Here is an 18,700-nt window from a genome sequence, read left to right on the forward strand (position 1 = left end):
TTTAAATCTTTACAGGAGCAGAAAGCCTCATCTTTCTCCCATGGAGCAGCTGGTAGTTTCGAACTGCTGACCCTGAGGTTCGCAGCCCAATTCGTACCCACTACGCTACCAGAGCTCTTTTTCTTCTTTATTGTCTTATTAATGACTTTCGCTTTTTCCTATGCTGTGTTTTCAGTCATCTCACAACTCTTCTGGTCTTTGGTCATTAGTGTCTACTGTATCAAATTTGTTCTTGAGATGATCTCTAAATTCTGGCGGGATGTGTTCAAGAAAGTTGGTAGAATTGTTCTCTATTATCATCACTTTATCAGTACTTTAGTGGTTGGGGCATAAATTTGAATAATAATGATATTAACTGGTCTTTCTTGTAGCAGTATTGATATTTTCCTATCACAGATAGCATTATACTGAAGAATAGATCTTGAACTGTTCTTGTTGATAATGAATGTGACACCATTCCTCTTCAAGTCATCATCCCTGGCATGGTAAACAATATGACTGTCAAATTCACAATGGCCAATACCAGTCCAGTTCAGCTCACTAGTACCTACAATATCAATCTTTATGCCTTCCTTTTCATTTTTTTTTCTCTTATTTAAAAACTTTTGCAGAGCACATTGGTTTTCTTTTCAACAATTCATACACAATTTGTTTTTGTGACATTCGTTGCAATCCCTACAATGTAATAGCACTCTACCCACTTCCTCCCGGAGTTTACCATTTCCAGTCATCCTTCTATCCTGTTCCTTCCTGTCTTCTGCGCTTTATCCCTGGTTGAGTGTTCTAAAGAGCATTGACCTCCCTGATGTTATTGTTCTTCTTACAGGCCTGTCTTTTGATTGGTTGAGAGTTGAGCCATGGGGACGAGTTCCTTTCCAGACGTGAAAGGTGACTAAGAGCCATAGTCGAGAGGGTTTCATCAGTTTCTAGCAAACCAGTAAACCTGGTTTTTGTTTGTTTTTTTTTTTTAATGACTCTTGGGTTTCATTGTATATTTTTTCCCACTCTATCTCAGATTTCCTATTGTGATTCCTTTCAGAGCAGTCAGCAGTGGCAGCCAGATACCATCTAGTTCTTCTGTGTCAGGTTCCTGGAGGCTGGGGCTCACATGGTCTGCTAGTCCTTTTGACTAATTGTTTCCTCATGTCTTTGATTTTCTTTACTCTTCTTTGCTCCAGACAGGGAGAGACCAATCAGAGTAAATGTCCTTTAAAAACTGCTTCTACACTGGCCACCTTTCAGTTAGGTGCAGAGTGCTTAACCATCTTCACCATGCAGGCACGCCTCTTGGTAAGTTATATCTAAGTAAGCATGGTCCAGGTTGATGCCAGTGTACAGCAACCTATTGTGTGAGGGTTCCATGGGAGGAGGGAACCTTCCATTTAATTTTTTGCAATTTCCAGTTTTCTTAGATTCGTACTTTGTACATTGCCTTCCAGTTATTAACAAATGTTTATAGCTGCTTCTCCTCATTTTGAAGTGTGCCCCATTAGCAAATGAAGGTTTCAGAAGCTTTCACAATCAACTCTCCTTTGAAGACGCAGCTCTTCCCCAGTCGTGTTTTGTGTGCCTTCCAAAAGAAGGGCTCATCTTCTAGCATGATATCTGATACTCTTCTGGTGCTATTCATCATGTTTCAGGATTCAGTAGTCTGGTGCTATCTGACAGTGTGCCACTGCTCAAGATTTTCAGTAGCTAAATATTTTGAGTCCTGGTGTAGCACTGTAGATAAGCACTGGACAGCAAGGTCTGTATGAACCGCAAGGTCGGAAACCCTCTACAGGGTCGCTATGAATCGGAACAGGCTCGTTGGCACTTGACAACAAAAAAAACAACAAAAAAAACAACAAAGCTTCAGCAGTAGTCCACCCCTCCTTCTTCCTAGTGTGTCTTAGTCTGGAAGCTCAGTTGAAACCTGTCCACCATGAGTGTACCCCACAGGTATTTAAAATACTGGTGGAACAGCTTTCGGCATCACAGTAGCATAAACTGATACCGCTCGGCAATATAAAGGAGCAAACTGCCGTACATGTAGCAATAGGATGAATATCAGAGTCATTCTGAGTGAAGGAAGCCAGATCCAAGAGCATTCTTACTGCGTGGTATCATTGTAGTTATAGGAAATCTAGAGAATGGGGGGAAGGGGGGAGAGGAGTGGGTGTCTGGGAGTTGGTTGTGTAGTAGGGGTTGGATGGTATAAGGCACAGGAGGCTTTGGAGGTCGTGGAAATATCTATGGGTTGATTGTGGTGGTTTCATGGGTGTGCACACCCCCTTGAGTTCTACTTATTATACATACATTATTATTCACTCCAACATACCAAATTCCCTGAGACTTTTCATTCCTTCCTCCACTGTCTTCCTTGGAAATTCAGGCATTTTAGTTGGTGTGAGCCATCGCTCTTCCAGACATTTAGGAACCACTCTACTACTCTACTAGCAAACTACTATAGCGCTGTCCCCTGGGGTCCTTGCTGGGGTATGAAATTCCAAATTCCATACCCAAGTGAATAACTCTCTCTCATTAGTCTTAATGGTTTCAGCCACATTAAATACCCTCAAACCCAGTCCTGCAGTCTATGCCTTTAAATCTTGTCGTTTCTGTAGTGTAGAGTCCATTTCTTCCCCAGTCAGGACCAGCACATAGCTGGCTGGTTTGGCCTGGCGGCCTGAAGAAGGTGAGAGCAGATCCTGAAGACATCCCTATTGTCTTGCTGGGGAGAGCCTTCTGCAGTGCCTTCTGCCTCAGGAATGGGAAGTGCTAACCTTCCATAGAGAACAGTAGGCCCCCTCTGCAGACACGGGCTCAGATGAGCCTAGAAAACCAAAACCTTCCAAATCATCCACGAGATATCCCACCCCAGAGGTCAGAGTCCCCAGCTTTTCTCCAACAGGGCTCTTACGTTTGCATTCCAGATTTGGCTCGATGGAGCATTCCATAGACAGCTCTTAACTGTTAAATCCTAAATGTAGTCTTCAGCTTTTCCTGTTTTTTGTCTTTTTTCCCCCACTCTAGCAGTGTAGAGCCACTTCAAAAGTTAGAGAAATGGCCTTCTTATCTTTATGGTTTGTTTTCAATGGTATAACTACCTTTGGCGTTTCATAATCCCTCTGCAGGAAATCAATGCAATAGTATAACAACCAACCCATTTCCTTGCTCTTATAGGCGTTGTCCCCACCCTCTCATTTTTCTTGGGGAAAAAAAAAAATCACCCCACCAGCCAAGTCATTCTCCTGCACCATCACATCCTCCTGAGATGACAGGGAAAGTTTTAGCAAGTGGGCTGTCACATTAAGCCAGGAATTACTTGGGCTCCACCGACTAGCAAGGGTGGGGTCCTCCTTGCCTGCACGGTAGTGAGTGACCCAGGCCTCTTCCCACTTGCAGTTCAGTCCACTTCTGATAGGGTGTCCTAGCTGGACCCTCTGGGAGGCAAGGGCTGAGAGAGAGATGGAATACTACAGGCTTTGTAGGGTTTGGGTTGGGACTGCAAGGCACATGTGACAAAGATGCCGTTGGAGGAATTCTGCATTTGGTACAAAGGCCAGACCCTGGTGTCCCTACCATGTTCTCTGTTATTGCCGGGAGTTGCCTGGGAAGAACTGGCCTTGGCTCCAAAGTTGAAGTGGACCCTGAAGTAGCCAACAGCTGGAGGCTGTCAGCTGACTGACTTCTTGCAGCTGAGCAGCAAGTTCGTTCTGGGAAGGGGGCTGGGCTAAGCTGAGCTGAACGTACCCTGCTGGCTTCCACTGTCTGGCTTTTCTGCTCCAGATTTTAAATGGATATGTTCAGAGACAGAGTGTTAATGAAATCATACACAGTCTCACCGATTTCACACAGACAGAGTTTAGTGCATCCAACTGCTAACTGCAAAACTGGCAGTTCAAATCCACAAGACACTCATTGGAAACCCTATACAAGGTCGCTATGAGTCGGGACCAACTTGATGGCATTTAACACCAATAATAGTCCTTTATGAAGGAAGCACAGTGGATCTATACAATAAGCACTGGACTGTGAACCATGTAGTTAGCAGTTCGAGCCCACCATCTGCTCTGAGGAAGAAAGATGAGACTTTCTGCTCCTGCAAAGATTTACAGCCTCAGAAACCACATTATAGTGTTGATTTAAGTCAGAACTGACTCAACAACATGTAACAACAACAACAATATCCTTTGAGAGTCCATTTTAAGGGTTTAATGTCTAAGAATGTACTCCAGTACCTTCAGAATTCATTAAAAATAGAGACATCTGCAGACCAGCATTTGGGAAACCCCAGACGGCTGATTTCTAAGGTCCCGATTTGCTTCAGCATTCCGTTTCTTAATCTGTTATGCATTTTATATATGTTTGAACCCTTGAATTTTCAGAATTTTTAAAATACAGAAGTTGGTCATTCCTGGCAAAGATTAATTCTAATATAACTGACCAACTATTAACTGAATGCTTTTCAAACAGTCCATTGTATCCTTGAAGTAATTTTTATTGTTTAGAATTGTGGCCCTGGCCCTAACCTCCAGGTTCATTTCAGCCCCAGCAGACTTCCCATCAAGGGGACCCAGATATGTCTTGAGCATCAAACAGACATCAGAAGCAAGCTATTCAGTGAAGAAACACATTATGCATGCTTCCTAAAAGGTTAAAATGTTCATCTTTGCATTAAATGGTTGTGAGAAATGAGCAGCACAGCAGGAAACCATTTCAGTCCATGCTAATCAAAGTATGGTCCATAAACGTAATAAATAAGGAGTTTTCACCAGAACGTCTTTTAGCTTTGTCAAGGGCACAGTCTTGCTCAGCTGACATTTTCTTTTTCCATTAGAAAACTTTCTGCATCAAAGAAGCTGTATGTTGAATTAATTCTGGAGCAAATTCCTTTTAGCACCTTGAGTAATGGTGTTTTAGATGTTCATTCAGCATGGTAATCAGTAATATTTCCCCATGTGTGGTTTAGTGATTACTGTTGGCTTCAGAGAATGATGGGATGATCAGCAAGTGCTTTCGTGGAACAAATGTTTGCCATGGGTCTTTAAGGATCCTGTCTTAGTGAGCTGGTGCTGCTCTAACAAGTATGTGGTTTTAATGAAGAGAAATGTATTTTCTCAGAATTTCAGAAGCTAGAAGTCTGAATTCAAGGGAAAGGCTCTCTCTGCCGGCTCTGGTGGAGGACCCTCATCTTTCTTTCAGCTACTGACTTCCCCAGTTTGTGCGTCCTTCCGTGTCTGATCTGCTTGTTATTAGCTAGAAGTGAGTAGGCTCAGGGCATACCCTAAGTATACATACTATTGTACATCTTATTAACATAGCAAAGAAAGCTCTAGTCCTGAAATGGCATTACATCCTTTGGTAGGGGAGGGTAGGACCCCAGCACATACTTTGGAGAGACGTAACTCAATCCACAACAGATGTGTAACAGTTTTTCATGTAGACACAGCAATGCTGGAAGGACAGCTAAAGAATCAAAAGATCCACCTGGTGTTGAGAACATAGAAGGTCTGATGGTGTCGTTGTTGGTAAGTGCCATGGAGTCTGTTTTAACTCAGCGACCCTGTATAGGGTTTCCAAGGAGCACCTGGGGAGTTTTAATCACCGAGTTTATGGTTCAAATCTACCTTGTGGTCTAGTGCTTTATCCCACAGTGCCACACCAGGACTCCTGAAAGTGTGATTTTTTTGTTGTTGTGAAGTGCCATCAAGCCGATTCCGACCCATTGTTGTTGTTGTTAGGTGCCATCGAGTCGGTACCGACTCATAGGGACCTTATGCACAGCAGAACAAAACACTGCCCGATCCTGGGCCAACCTCACTACTGTTGCCATGCTTGAGTCCATCAGTGCTGCCACTTTGCCAATCCATGTCATTGGGGGTCTTCCTCTTTTTCTCTGACCCTCCACCTTACCAAACATGGTATCCTTCTCCAGCAACTGGTCCCTCCTAACAATATGTCTGAAGTATGAGAGACGAAGTTTGGCCATCTTGGCCTCTAAGGAGCACTCTGGCTGCACTTCTTCCAAAACGGATCTATTGGTTCTTTTGGCAGCCCATGGCACTTTCAATATTCCCCTCCAACACCATACTCAAAGCATCAATTCTTCTGCGATCTTCCTTATTCACTGTCCAGCTTTCGCATGCATATGAACTTATTGAAAACAACATGGCTTGGGTCAGGCGCACCTTAGTCCTCAAGCTGACATGTTTGCTCTTCAACACTTTAAAAAGATCTTGTACAGCAGATTTGCCTAATGCAATATGTCGTTTGATCTCTTAACTGCTGCTTCCATGAGTGTTGATAGTTGATCCAAGAAAAATGAAATCATTGACAACTTCAATCTCTTCTCCACAACCTGTATTTTGAGACTAATGGAAAGCTACAGAAAGAAGCAGTGATTAATAAAATCAAGGTACCTTGATTGGGCCAGGTCATGCAGCTCTTAACCCAGCTGAAAGATTTTTGAGATAATTTTTGGAAGAACAATTAAATCACTTGAACCCAAAGATTGACCCAATCATGTTATGCTTTAGGGAGAGTAATGTGACCTTGCTGTGCAAACTGCCTTCTATCAGGGAGAAGAGAGAGACAGAGACTTGTTAAGAGCGTTTCCATGTAAAGTGATAACATCTTAACCAAGGATAAGAAATGAAGCCAGTTCATGGGAGATTTCACAAGACAATCACTGACACAATGGGACTATTGGATATAGGTGGGAACCAAAGCAGCCAGCATTTTAGAACTTAATCAGGTGAACGGAATATGTATGGCCAGATCCATCTGTTTTCAGAAGCAGCTTATATGCGCCCATGTATCTAGTATCGTGCTAGGAATACGGCAGTGAGGAAACTCCAGTCTGAAAAGTGCTGTTTGTGCATCTAGTCTATTTATTAGTGGAGGACTAGGAAGAGCTAGCTTTGGGATAGAAGGTGAGTTTGTTAAGGGTTGGCGAGCAAATCGCTTAATTTTTTTATACTGTTTTAAATTGTCTGTCTCTATTCTAAGGTGCTGATAGTTTGTTGGATATAAGTTCCGAAGCTGACCAACAAGATCTTCTTGCCCTATTACAAGCTAAAGTTGCTTCCCTTACCTTACACAACAAGGAATTGCAAGATAAATTACAGGTAGGTAAATAGATTGCTACTACAGAATACAAGGTCAAGCTATTGGGGTTTTCAAGGATATCTATTTTACTTTAAGCATTTACATTAGTTGCAAACCGTTAACAGGCTCAGCAAACTAACTAAAAGGTTGGGGATTCACTTCCACTCAGAGGCGCCTCCAAAGAAGGGCCTGGTGGTCTACTTAGGAAAACTCTACCTTTGAAACTTCTGTGGAACCAGGAGTGGTTGCTCTGATTCAGGGTTGACTTGACAGCAAGTAGTAGTGGAGATGCTCTGTTTTAGACAGTTATATGAGTTTTTCTTAAATGCAGTTAGTCCTAAGCACTGTAGAGTTTCTTGGGAGTTTTAGTCATTAACACTATTTCTGTACATTGGTAAATTACATATATAGTAGTTAGTAGTTACATGCTGTGGAGTTGATTCTGACTCATAGAGACCCTGTATAGTGTTTCTGGGGCTGTAAATCTTTACGGGAGCAGAAAGTCTCATCTTTCTCCCATGGAACAGCTGGTAGTTTGGAACTGCTGACCTTGTGGTTCGCAGCCCAATTTGTAACCACTGTGCTACCAGAGCTCCATATATATGCTTACAAAAGGAGCACCGTGGCTCTGTAGGAGAAGAACTGGACTGTGAACCACAAGGTCGGCAGTTTGAACCCACGAGACATTCCATAGGGGAAAGAAGAGGCTTTCAGTTCCCACAAAGATTCACAGTCTCAGAAACCCTATGTACAGGGTTGCTATGAGTCAGAACTGACCCAACGGCACTTAACAACAACAGGTTTCCAAAAGTTTGTGGGAAAATCCCATTACCTTTTCATTCAATAGTTCTGCAAACTTTTTGAAGCCCCCCCATATATTCATGTATTATATATTATTTGTTAAGTGCTGTCAAGTTGGTTCTGACTCATAGCAACCCAGTATAGGGTTCCCAAGACTTTAAATATTCACAGGTACAGAAAAGCCTCCGCTTTCTCTCGCAGAACAGCTGGCAGGCTCAAACCACAGACCTTGTGATTCATAGTCCAATGCTTATCATACGAAATCACCATGCTCCCTACATATATATACTAGTCATTGTCAGTAATATTCTATATAATATTAGCCATTCATTTAGTAAAGCTGTTGCAAGCTCATTGCCCCTTTGAAAATTAGAATCATATGAGAAACGGGAAATGAAAGATTTTTTTCTTTGAGTCAGAGGGTTTTCAGTCAAAATGAATTCCAGTGGTTTAAAAGTGGCATAAATAATCTGCCCTCTTAAGAGAACTACCTGATCAGTTTCATGTATTTTTCATGGGGCATCAAGTACACAAAATGCTTGTGCTGTTTGCCCATCACTTCATTTTGAATTTGGTCCTCCCATTCCAATTGCTTCCTCATCTTACCTCAATATTTTTGTTGTTGTTGTGTGCCGTCCAACCCATAATGACCAATTATGACTAACAGTTCCATCCAACCCATAACAACCCTGTATAGGGTTTCCAAGGAATGGCTGGTGAGCTTGAACCTCTGACTTTTCAGTTCAAAATGACTTTGCAGTCCAGCACATTAACCCACAGCACCACACCAGGACCCCTGCCTCAGTACTGATGCCATTTAATACTTGTTTGTCTTTCCCTCAGGCCAAAACACCCAAGGAGGCAGACACAGACCTAAGTTTTGATTCTTACCATTCCACCCAAACTGACCTGGCTCCATCCCTGAGCAAATCAAATGACACCTCTGCCCCAGACTGCAAATCACCTCCCTCTGCTTCAACCCATCCCATGGGTAAGTCCACTACAAACAGTGATGTCAAGATTCAGCAACTACAAGAGATTTTGCAAGACTTGGAAAAGAGATTGGAGATCTCTGAAGCTGAAAAACAGCAGCTCCAGACCAAACTCCAGTCCAGAGGGACAGCGCTGACAGGCTTCAACAATACAGAGATTTCTGAGAATGGCTCCGACCTCAGCCAGAAACTGAAAGAAACGCAAAGTAAATACGAGGAAGCCATGAAAGAGGTCCTCAGTGTGCAGAAGCAGATGACGCTGGACCTTGCCTCACCAGAGCGCGTGGAAAGTTACTCCCGTCTCCACGAACTGAGAATCACCGAGGAGGAGCTCGATATGCTAAAGCAGGATCTTCAGAATGCATTAGCAGAGAGTGAAAGAAATAAAGAGAAAGTGAGAGAACTGGAAAGCAGACTTGAAGAGAAGGAGAAGGTAGTGGCGATGAAGCCACCTGTAGAAGAAGTAGAGGAAATGAAAAGTTCGTATTGCTCTGTTATTGAGAATATGAATAAGGAGAAAGCATTTTTGTTTGGGAAATACCAAGAGGCCCAAGAAGAGATCATGAAATTAAAAGACAAGTTACAAAGTCAGGTGGCCCAGGAAGCCAGTGATGAAGCGGGGGACATGAAAGAAGCCATGAACAGGATGATCGATGAACTCAATAAGCAGGTGAGCGAGCTATCTCAGCTGTACAAAGAAGCCCAGGCCGAGCTGGAGGACTACAGGAAGAGGAAATCCCTAGAAGACGTCACAGCCGACTACATCCATAAAGCGGAGCATGAGAAGCTGCTGCAAGTGACAAGTGTATCCAAGGTTAAAGCAGAAGAGGCTCTGTCTGAAATGAAGTCTCAGTATTCCAAAGTATTAAATGAGTTGACCCAGCTCAAACAGCTGGTAGATGCCCAAAAAGAGAACTCTGTTTCCATCACAGAACATTTGCAAGTGATAACCTCGCTGCGGACTACGGCAAAAGAGATGGAGGAAAAAATAAGCCGTCTCAAAGAGCACCTTGCAGGCAAAGAGGTGGAAGTGGCCAAGCTGGAGCGACAACTCTTAGAAGAGAAAGCAGCAATGACCGATGCGATGGTGCCCAGGTCTTCTTATGAAAAGCTCCAGTCATCTTTAGAAAGTGAAGTGAATGTGCTGGCATCGAAACTAAAGGATTCGGTGAAAGAGAAAGAGAAAGCTCATTCAGAGATTGCCCAAACTAGAAGTGAAGTCTCGCAAATAAAAAAGGAAAAGGAGACTATTCAGACGCTCTTAAAGTCCAAAGAGCAAGAAATAAATGAACTTCTGCAAAAGTTCCAGCAGTCTCAGGAAGACCTTGCTGAGATGAAGAGATCTTCTGAGAGCTCTTTAAAACTGGAGGAGGATAAAGATAAGAAGGTTGGTGACATTCTCTTTCTGTTAACTTTCTAAGACCTTCGTGGTTCAATGATTGTCAAGGGCTTGGCTGTTAACTGAAAAGTTGGTAGTTCAAACCCACCAGCTGCTCCACGGGAAGCAAAACACCTGGCAGTTTGTTCCCATAAAGGTCTCATCCTAGGGAACCCTATAGGGCAGTTATACTGTGTTCTTTAGGGTCACCATGAGGCAGACTCGACTTGACAGCACACAACACCAATAAGCCTCTCAACTTCCATGTATTTGGCATTTGTCACATTTGGAGTCTTGGTGGCACATGGTTCAGCACTTGGCTGCTCACTGAAAGGTTAGTGGTTAGTAGCTCCCAGCAGCTCTGCTGGAAAAAGACCTGGTGATCTTCTTCCACCAAGTTTACAGCAAGGAAACCCGATGGGGCAGTTCTACTCTGCCATTTAGGGCTCTGAGTTGGAATCAACTTGATGGCACACAATACATTTGTTAGCACTAACCTGTTGTGGCTGCCCTGAGGCTGTGCACATGAACTATATCTGTCTCCAGCACGACAGAAAGAATCGTATATATTTACATATTCTTACTATGTTGGATTTTAAAAAGAAAAGGAAAAAATAGAGCTTAAGATTTCGCTTATAGTAAAGCATTTTCACATATATGGTATTGTTGTTAAGTGCCTTCGAGTCAATTCCAACTTATAGTTGGTGAGTTTGAACCACCAACCTTGCAGTTCAAACCAACCAGAGGTTATGCTATAGTGCCACACCAGGACTCCATATAGCACTTGTTGCTAAGTGTCCTCAGTCAACTCCGACCCATAGCGACCCTGTATGGGGTTTCCGGAAGCAGCTGATGAGCTTGAACTGCCGACCTTGCGGTTCAAACTGACTTTGCAGTTCAGCACATTAACCCACAGTACCACACCAGGACTCATTTGTACTTAAAAGATCATTTTACAGAACCAGGTATTAGATGTGAACCCACAAACTAAAAAGTGTTTGACACATCTAGAACTTCAGGTCTTATGGAATCCAAAATTCTTCTGTCCGACGGAAGCTAAAATACTCTCAGATTTAATCCTGCTTCTCTAGGCTCCATGACCTTTACCTGAGTGAGGATAAAAACCACACTCCCTGGTCCTCATTCTCAAAGGCATATGGGAGGGAAGAGGCAGAGGTGGGTGACAGGTAGTCAGAAATGCCACTGGATATGGAAGAAAGTGAAGGAGGGCATGCAGGAATCGACTCTGTGTTCATTAGAACACCTCTTGCCAATTGCCCTGGAGTTGATTCTGACTCTTGGCCAGGTGACCCAATGTGTGCAGAGCAAACTGTGTTCCAGAGTTTTCAAGACTGCCACCTCTCAGAAGCCACTTAGCAGATTGCCAGACTTGTCTGCTAAGCCACCTCTAGGTGGGTTCGAGCCACCAACCATTTAGCTAGTCAAGCTGAACCCTTTGAATCACCGAGATTGGAGCACTCTTTGTCTTTTATTCCTTTCCAATGAGTGTTTGAAAAGATCTTCACAAGCCCAAAGCAGGAGGGTTATGCTCACTGTAAAGCAAGATGTCCAGAGATACCAGGGTTCCTAGACCACACTCCCTATTATCCATCTGAGGAATCTCAGGGTAAGAACTATGTATTTATCACACCTCAGATAAAGAATGCCTGCAATCCTGTGTCCTGTTGCCTTCTTACACAATAAAAGAAGGAAAACAACATCACAGCTTTTGTTCCTGGCATTCACTGAAACAAAATATGTAATTCAGGGCCTTTATCTGAACATAATGACAGATTTAGAGGCATTTGTTGGGTTGGATTGATTTCATTTTGTGAATTTCTCTTTTAGGGAAAAAAAGATTCGTTTCTAAGTCTCAAGTCCCAGAGGCCAATAGAGATGACTGTTTGAGACTTAGGAACGTCTGAAACTTTGCTTCTTGCTGATTGGTATGGCTGTCCTTTCTCGGTAGATAAATGAGATGGCGAAGGAAGTCACCAAATTGAAGGAGGCCCTGAACAGCCTCTCCCAGCTCTCCTACTCAACGAGCTCCTCCAAGAGGCAGACTCAGCACCTGGAAACCCTGCAGCAGCAGGTCAAACAGCTCCAGACCCAGCTGGCAGTGAGTGGAGCTTGGTTCTACAGCCTGGTTAGGGGGCGGGCCAAGGCCACTGTCAAGGTGGAGGGAAAGATAAGATTCCCAGCTCATGGAGTTCTCTACTTGAGCGGGCACTTGACTGAAGAATTCTTTGGGGGAGGTGCACCAAGGGTGTAATTCTCTGTGGGTATGTGCAGTAAGATATAAGGAGATGCACAGCTGGGAGGAACTCTGGTGGACATACCCACACCTTTCTGCAACATTTAGTACCATCCCTGGCTGTGGCAAGAGCTTTTTCTTCTTAGGAGCCAGAATCTCTGGTAGTTGTGTATCTGAAGCTGATTCTTGACTTCTCTTCTTATTTAACCCAAGAAAGCCTTTTGGTATCTGTATTCATTTCCTATGGCTGCTGTAACAATCACCTGGAACGTGGTAGCTTAAGGCAATGCGATTTAATTCTAGGTCAGCCCTAGAGGTTGTTGTTCTTAAGCACCATGGGGTCATGAAACCCTGTACAGGATTTCCAAAGCTGTAAATCTTTACGGGAGCAGAAAGCGTCATCTTTCTCCCATGGAACAGCTGGTAGTTTCAAACGCCAACCTTGAGGTTAGCAGCCTGATTTGTAACCACTACGCTACCAGCCCTAGAGGTTAGAGTTCAGAAAATGGCAAGAGTTCCTTCGGATGGTTCTAAAGGACAAGCAGTTGCCTTGCCTTTTCTAGCTTCTAGAGGCCACTGATACACCTTAGTTCATGACACTTTCTCTGTTTCTAATGTATATCCCTCTAAACTCTGCTTCTATCTTCCCGTCTTCTTCTGCTTTTGACTTTCTTGCCTTATCCTATAAGGACTCTTGTGATCACATTTAGGGATGACACTTGGTTAATCCTGGTATGGTGCTGTGGATTAATGCACTGGACTGCAAGCTTGGTTTGAACTGCAAGGTCGGTGGTTCAAGCTCAGCATCTGCTCCTTGGAAACCCTATACGGGGTCATTATGAGTCAGAACCAACTTGATCACACTTAAAAACAGCAACAATCCAAAATAATCTCTCTCCGAATCTCAAATCTCAACTTTATTCCATCTTCAAAGTCTCTTTTCTCATTTGTTGTTGTAAGTACCGTCGAGCAGATTCCAGCTCATAGTGGCCCTGCATATAGGGTTTCTAAGGAATGACTGGTGGATATGAGCTGCTGACCTTGGGGTTCAAACTGACCTTGTAGTCCAGTGCTTTTTTGTACAGCCCCACACCAGGAATCCCCCTTTTCCCCCAGAAGGTGATATTCACAGGTGCCAGGGATTAGGATGTGGACATTTTTAGGTGGCAGCATTTAGCTTACCTCATAATAGTCCTGGTGTGGCATTGTAAGACAAGCACTGGACTGCTAACAGCAAGGCTCATGGTTCAAACCTACCAGCCACTTCTTGGAAACCCTATACAGGGTCGCTATGAGTTGAAACTAACTTGATAGCACTTAACAACAACATCATAATGTCTGTTAAGGTTTTAATTGTTAAGGGTTCATTTCCGGACTTTCTCTAACTTCCAGTTAAGTATAGGAGCTGGATTTAATGATGTCTTCAGTACAGAAGTCAAGGTTCTGTAATTTGGGACCACAAAATTCGATGCTGGTTCTTAGGTCATGAGAGTTCTCTCTGGTCATAATTAGAGATAGCAAATGCCCCTTACTGTATCCTGTAGGTCACTGTTCTCCTGGTAAAATGAGACTAGGTCAGAACTAAGATCCTTAAACTAGTCACTGAGAGGAACTAGAGAAATAGCTTCAGCAAGGGAAAATAAAAGCATGAGTAGCTGAACTGAGGACCCAGTTAGATTGGTGCTACCCTTCTGATTCTTCAGCACAATGGTAGCTGAATTATTGAGTGCTTGAGAATTATACAATGGTATCAGCGTTGAATTGCTAACCACAAAGTTGGTGGTTTAAATCCACCAGTCACTCCTTGGAAACCCTATACAGGGTTGCTATGAGTCAGAACTGACTTGATGGCACTTAACAACAACAGTAAAGAGCCCTGTTGGCACAATGGGTCAGTGTTCAATTGCTAACTAAAGATGCTTCAGATCAATCCAACAGCTGTGCAAGAGGAAGCTCTGTCAGTCTACTTCCATTAAGATTAGAGTCTAAACAAAACACCTTTGGGACAGTTCTGTGTCATGTGCAGTCGTTATGAGTTGAAATCAGCTTGACAGCACCTAACAATGATGTAATGAATGATTAGTAACTCCTTTATGGGATCAAATTGTTAAAAGCAAATCAAATGGATGAAAAGCTTAGGAGAAAACGAGTCTATGAGTTAAATGTTCAAAAAAAGAGGACAGTCATTTATTTAAGTCTAGTTTGTCATAATTCAAATATATCATAAGTTAGATTTTAAATTAAGAAATATATGCTACTGTCTGATTGGCTATTACAAGGACAAGCAAGTTGTTTGCCGGGAAGCCATCAAGGCAAGCAATCAAGTCCCATCAGGACAAACCCATCTTCAAGACTGAAACTCAAAGAGTACACACGAGCAGGCATGTAAGCTTGCTGGCAACCACGTTGGTCTACTGGTGAGTGGAAGAAGGGGAAAGGCAGCAATGAAGAAATGGGCTGAGTTCAACCATGTTCCATAGACTCCCAATGACCTGGAGAGGGGAGAGAGAAGAGGAAGGGCTGCTTGGTCCAAAGTATGATGAGACCTGGGGACTCTTAAGCCCATGTACAAGGACATAGCCACAGAGGGCTAGAGCTGAGAGTGAAGCATTCAGCAGATATGAAATGAGAGGAGACGCACAAGAACGCCCAAACTTGTAAATAGTACTCATTCAATGTAGCTGTGATGGCTTGATGCTCAGAACTCAAATAGAGGAAGATTAAAAAAAACTATTTTTGATAAAGAAAACAAGTGTATATTGCTATAATTTGATGAACTTTACCTATACATTGTTGTTGTTGTTGTTAGGTGCCATCGAGTTGGTACCGACTCATAGTGACCTTATGCACAGCAGAACAAAACACTGCCCAATCCTGGGCCAACCTCACTACTGTTGCCACGCTTGAGTCCATCGATGCTGCCACTTGGCTAATCCATCTCATTGGGGGTCTTCGTCTTTTTCTCTGACCCTCCACCTTACCAAACATGATATCCTTCTCCAGTGACTGGTCTCTCCTGACAATTTGTCCAAAGTATGAGAGACGAAGTTTGGCCATCTTGGCCTCTAAGAAGCACTCTGGCTGCACTTCTTTTTTTCTACATCAATTTTTCTACGGTCCTCCTAATTCACTGTCAAGCTTTCCATGCATATGAGGTTATTGAAAATACCATGGCTTGTACCAACTGATAGGGAAGGAGTCTTCACATCAAGGATCAATCCTATCCCCTCTGTATACAGGGTTGATAGACACAGGCAACTTAGACACTGGATACCTAAAAGGGGGTTGAAGGGAGGCTATAAAGGCACAAAGTGACTGGCTTACAAGTTTTCAAGAGGGAGTTTAGTTTTAGAGTATATGGGTGAAGGTAGAATCCCCACTGAATAGTTTTCATCATGTCTAGATGGGTCTGATGAAAGGAGATGGAGATAAGATTCTTATGATTCAATACTGAGTAATTGTTATCATGGCTAATTGTGACTGTTGCAACTGAAAAAGGTACAAGTTTTATAACAAAAAGGGGAGAGTAGTTAATCTTACAGTCCAGGAACAGAGGACCCTAGGACCATCAAGGGAGAAGAGCATGAGCTGTACGTGGGACCCTATCCAGAGAAGCAGTGACACCAGAGATGAAGGCAGAGAGGAGGACATGGAGAGATAGAGCAGCTAAGGACTCTAGACTCATGGAAAGAGAAAGGCTGTGTGCTGGTGGCCAGCAAGCAGGCTTGCAGAATGTGCCCTTGGGTTGTTTAAATTCCTGAGTGTTTTTGTGTACCTCCCCCCAAAAAGCAGAGGGAATAGAAGCAAATACTGTTAGATGATGATGCACAGAGGAGAAAACAATGAGCGTAAAACTGATGTTCTCCCATGTAAACTATTACTCAATTCACAATAAAAACTTTTTTTAAAAAAGGTGCATATAAATGTTAAATATATATGTGTATATATATGCTACCGTCTAGATAGTTGCCTAGGGTCTTAAAAGCTTGCAGTTTGCCTCTATTTGCTCGGAACAACAGAGGAGGAAAAGTCAAGAATAGGAGGTGGAATTGGAAGGCATGGATGGCTGTCTCCATGCATGACTGCATCTTTTGCCGCGAAACTAGAACAGGATGGGGCCTAGCTACCATTACTGAACATTTTGATCCAAGATTCTACAGAAGAATTCTGACCCTACTGGAGGTGGGAGCGGGATGTAGAACAGAACTGCAGTGCTCATGGAATGCAGACTTCCTGGAACCATCAAGGTTAGAGAAACTCCTGAAGCTACTACTAGCCTTAGATCATCCTGACATCATAAAGCAAAATTACCCCCTGAAGCCTTCTTTAAACAAAACAACAGTCTAGTTTAGCTCATCAAGATTGTCTGCTATGAGCTTTGTTCTCTTTGAGAAACCATATTACATAGGATCAGATTTTGAAAGCAACTCAAAACAGATAAAAAGCTTAGGTGCAAATGAGTCTATGAGTTAAATACTCAAAAAAAAAAAAAAAAAAAAAGGGCAGCATAAGTATGTTTCTGTTGTGTGCTATGAAATCGATTCCAACTCTGTGTAGGGTTTCAGAGGAGCCGACCTTGTGGTTAGTAGTCCAGAACTTATATCCTACAGTGCCACACCAGGACTCCTGTCTTATAGTTTGTCATAATTCAGCTATATCGTTAAGTCAGGGTCTACCTGCATCTATTTTTTTTAAAAACTTATTTGGAATAATCAGTTGGAATAATATTTTTTTCCCCATGAATTTTCTTTTTAGAGTTGACATTCCAAGACATGGTATGAATAAGCCTTTTTTCCCCATAAAATATTAACACGTGTTCAGGAAAGCACAACCCAGTGATGTCACAGCAATTTTAAATACTAGCATTTAAAGAGGGAACATTACATGGGCAGCATTTAGCTTCAGCTTTCCTATAGTTTTTTGCTGTATTTGTTTGTTTAAACGTTCCTACGCACTTTAATAATGTCAAACTGCCTTTTTGTAGGAATGCAAGAAACAACACCAGGAGGTCATATCAGTTTACAGAATGCATCTCCTCTATGCTGTGCAGGTATGTACACACCCCTTGAAGTCTCTGCATACCCTAAAGAAACCCAGTATTAGACATCACCAGAACGCCCATCATTAAACCAGAAGAAAGGGGAGACTCCTTTTTCACTGGGAAGCTTTAAAAACTGTCTTTTCTTTGCTTTGGGTTTCATGTCAGGAACCTCAGGCTGTGTGTATCAGGAGCAGTCTCATCAATGGTTGTTAAATTGAAGCAGCACGTGACTGCTGGCCCCATTAGGACTCGCTGGCTCTGACTTCCAGGCATACTGATTCTCTCAGAGCCAGCTGCACTACCTAGGCTTGGAGATGATTAGCATTCTGGCTAGTGAGGCTCACATCTACAACCAAGAACCCAGAGACGCTGTGCTGGGCACTTAGGTAGACCCAGCTTCATCCTCCTCCAAAGGAAGAGCAATCCCAGTCTTGGATTCTGGCCCTCATAGCAATGTGGGAATTGGCAGGGATAGCATCCATCTAAGGAGCCCTCCTTGGTGAGGAACAATGGTTAAGTGCTCAGCTGCTAATCAAAACTTTCTTGGTTCAGACTCCCTCAGCAACTCCACAGGAGAACTGTCTTGCAATCTGCTTCCATAAAGATTGCAGCCAAGAAAACCCTAGGGGGCGCAGTTCTACTCTGTCACATGGGGTCAACCATGAGTCAAAATTGACTCAATGGCACCCAACAAATTCATCTAAAAGATCAGAGGGAAAGCCAGCAGCTTCCTCCTAGCAGCCATCTCATCTCTAGAAGACTGTCCCATGACTTACCGTGGGTTCTAATGAGCATCTTTCATTTGCATTTCCCAGGGCCAAATGGATGAAGATGTTCAGAAAGTACTGAAGCAAATCCTTACCATGTGTAAAAACCAGTCGCAGAAGAAGTAAAGTGGATTCCTAGGAAGAACACTGCCCCCTTGTTGCCCATCTTTGTGTTGGATCCAGAGTTGTTGACCACCACTGCCGTTGTTCACATGCATGGTGTGCACTGTGACTTAGCATAGCTTCTTCCCATTCCAAAGACTTCTGATGACAGATCTCCTGAGAAGACTGCCCTCCTTAGAACTGTCCAGAGACTTTAAAACCAGCAGAGGTGAAAGACCCTTAGATTCCAGAGGCCGATTAGCCAGTCTGTGA

At 43.1% G+C, this 18,700-nt stretch overlaps 1 protein-coding gene across 2 annotated transcripts in view; it reads left to right on the forward strand.

Moving 5' to 3' along the window:
• RAI14 (retinoic acid induced 14) overlaps positions 1 to 18,471 on the forward strand; it is a 94,466-nt gene extending 75,995 nt beyond the window's left edge. The window contains exons 12-16 of one of the 2 annotated variants that reach the window (XM_006875379.1): positions 6,994 to 7,112; positions 8,737 to 10,272; positions 12,233 to 12,382; positions 17,502 to 17,567; positions 18,374 to 18,471. In XM_006875379.1, the coding sequence (XP_006875441.1) occupies positions 6,994 to 7,112; positions 8,737 to 10,272; positions 12,233 to 12,382; positions 17,502 to 17,567; positions 18,374 to 18,451 (1,949 nt within the window). In that variant the 3' untranslated portion in view covers positions 18,452 to 18,471. The remainder of the gene's footprint in view (positions 1 to 6,993; positions 7,113 to 8,736; positions 10,273 to 12,232; positions 12,383 to 17,501; positions 17,568 to 18,373) is intronic. The other variant, XM_006875380.1, reaches the window with a different exon arrangement.
• The last annotated feature ends 229 nt before the right edge of the window (positions 18,472 to 18,700 follow it).

This window comes from Chrysochloris asiatica, unplaced genomic scaffold (assembly GCF_000296735.1).
Source record: "Chrysochloris asiatica unplaced genomic scaffold, ChrAsi1.0 scaffold00324, whole genome shotgun sequence".
NCBI lineage: Eukaryota > Metazoa > Chordata > Mammalia > Afrosoricida > Chrysochloridae > Chrysochloris > Chrysochloris asiatica.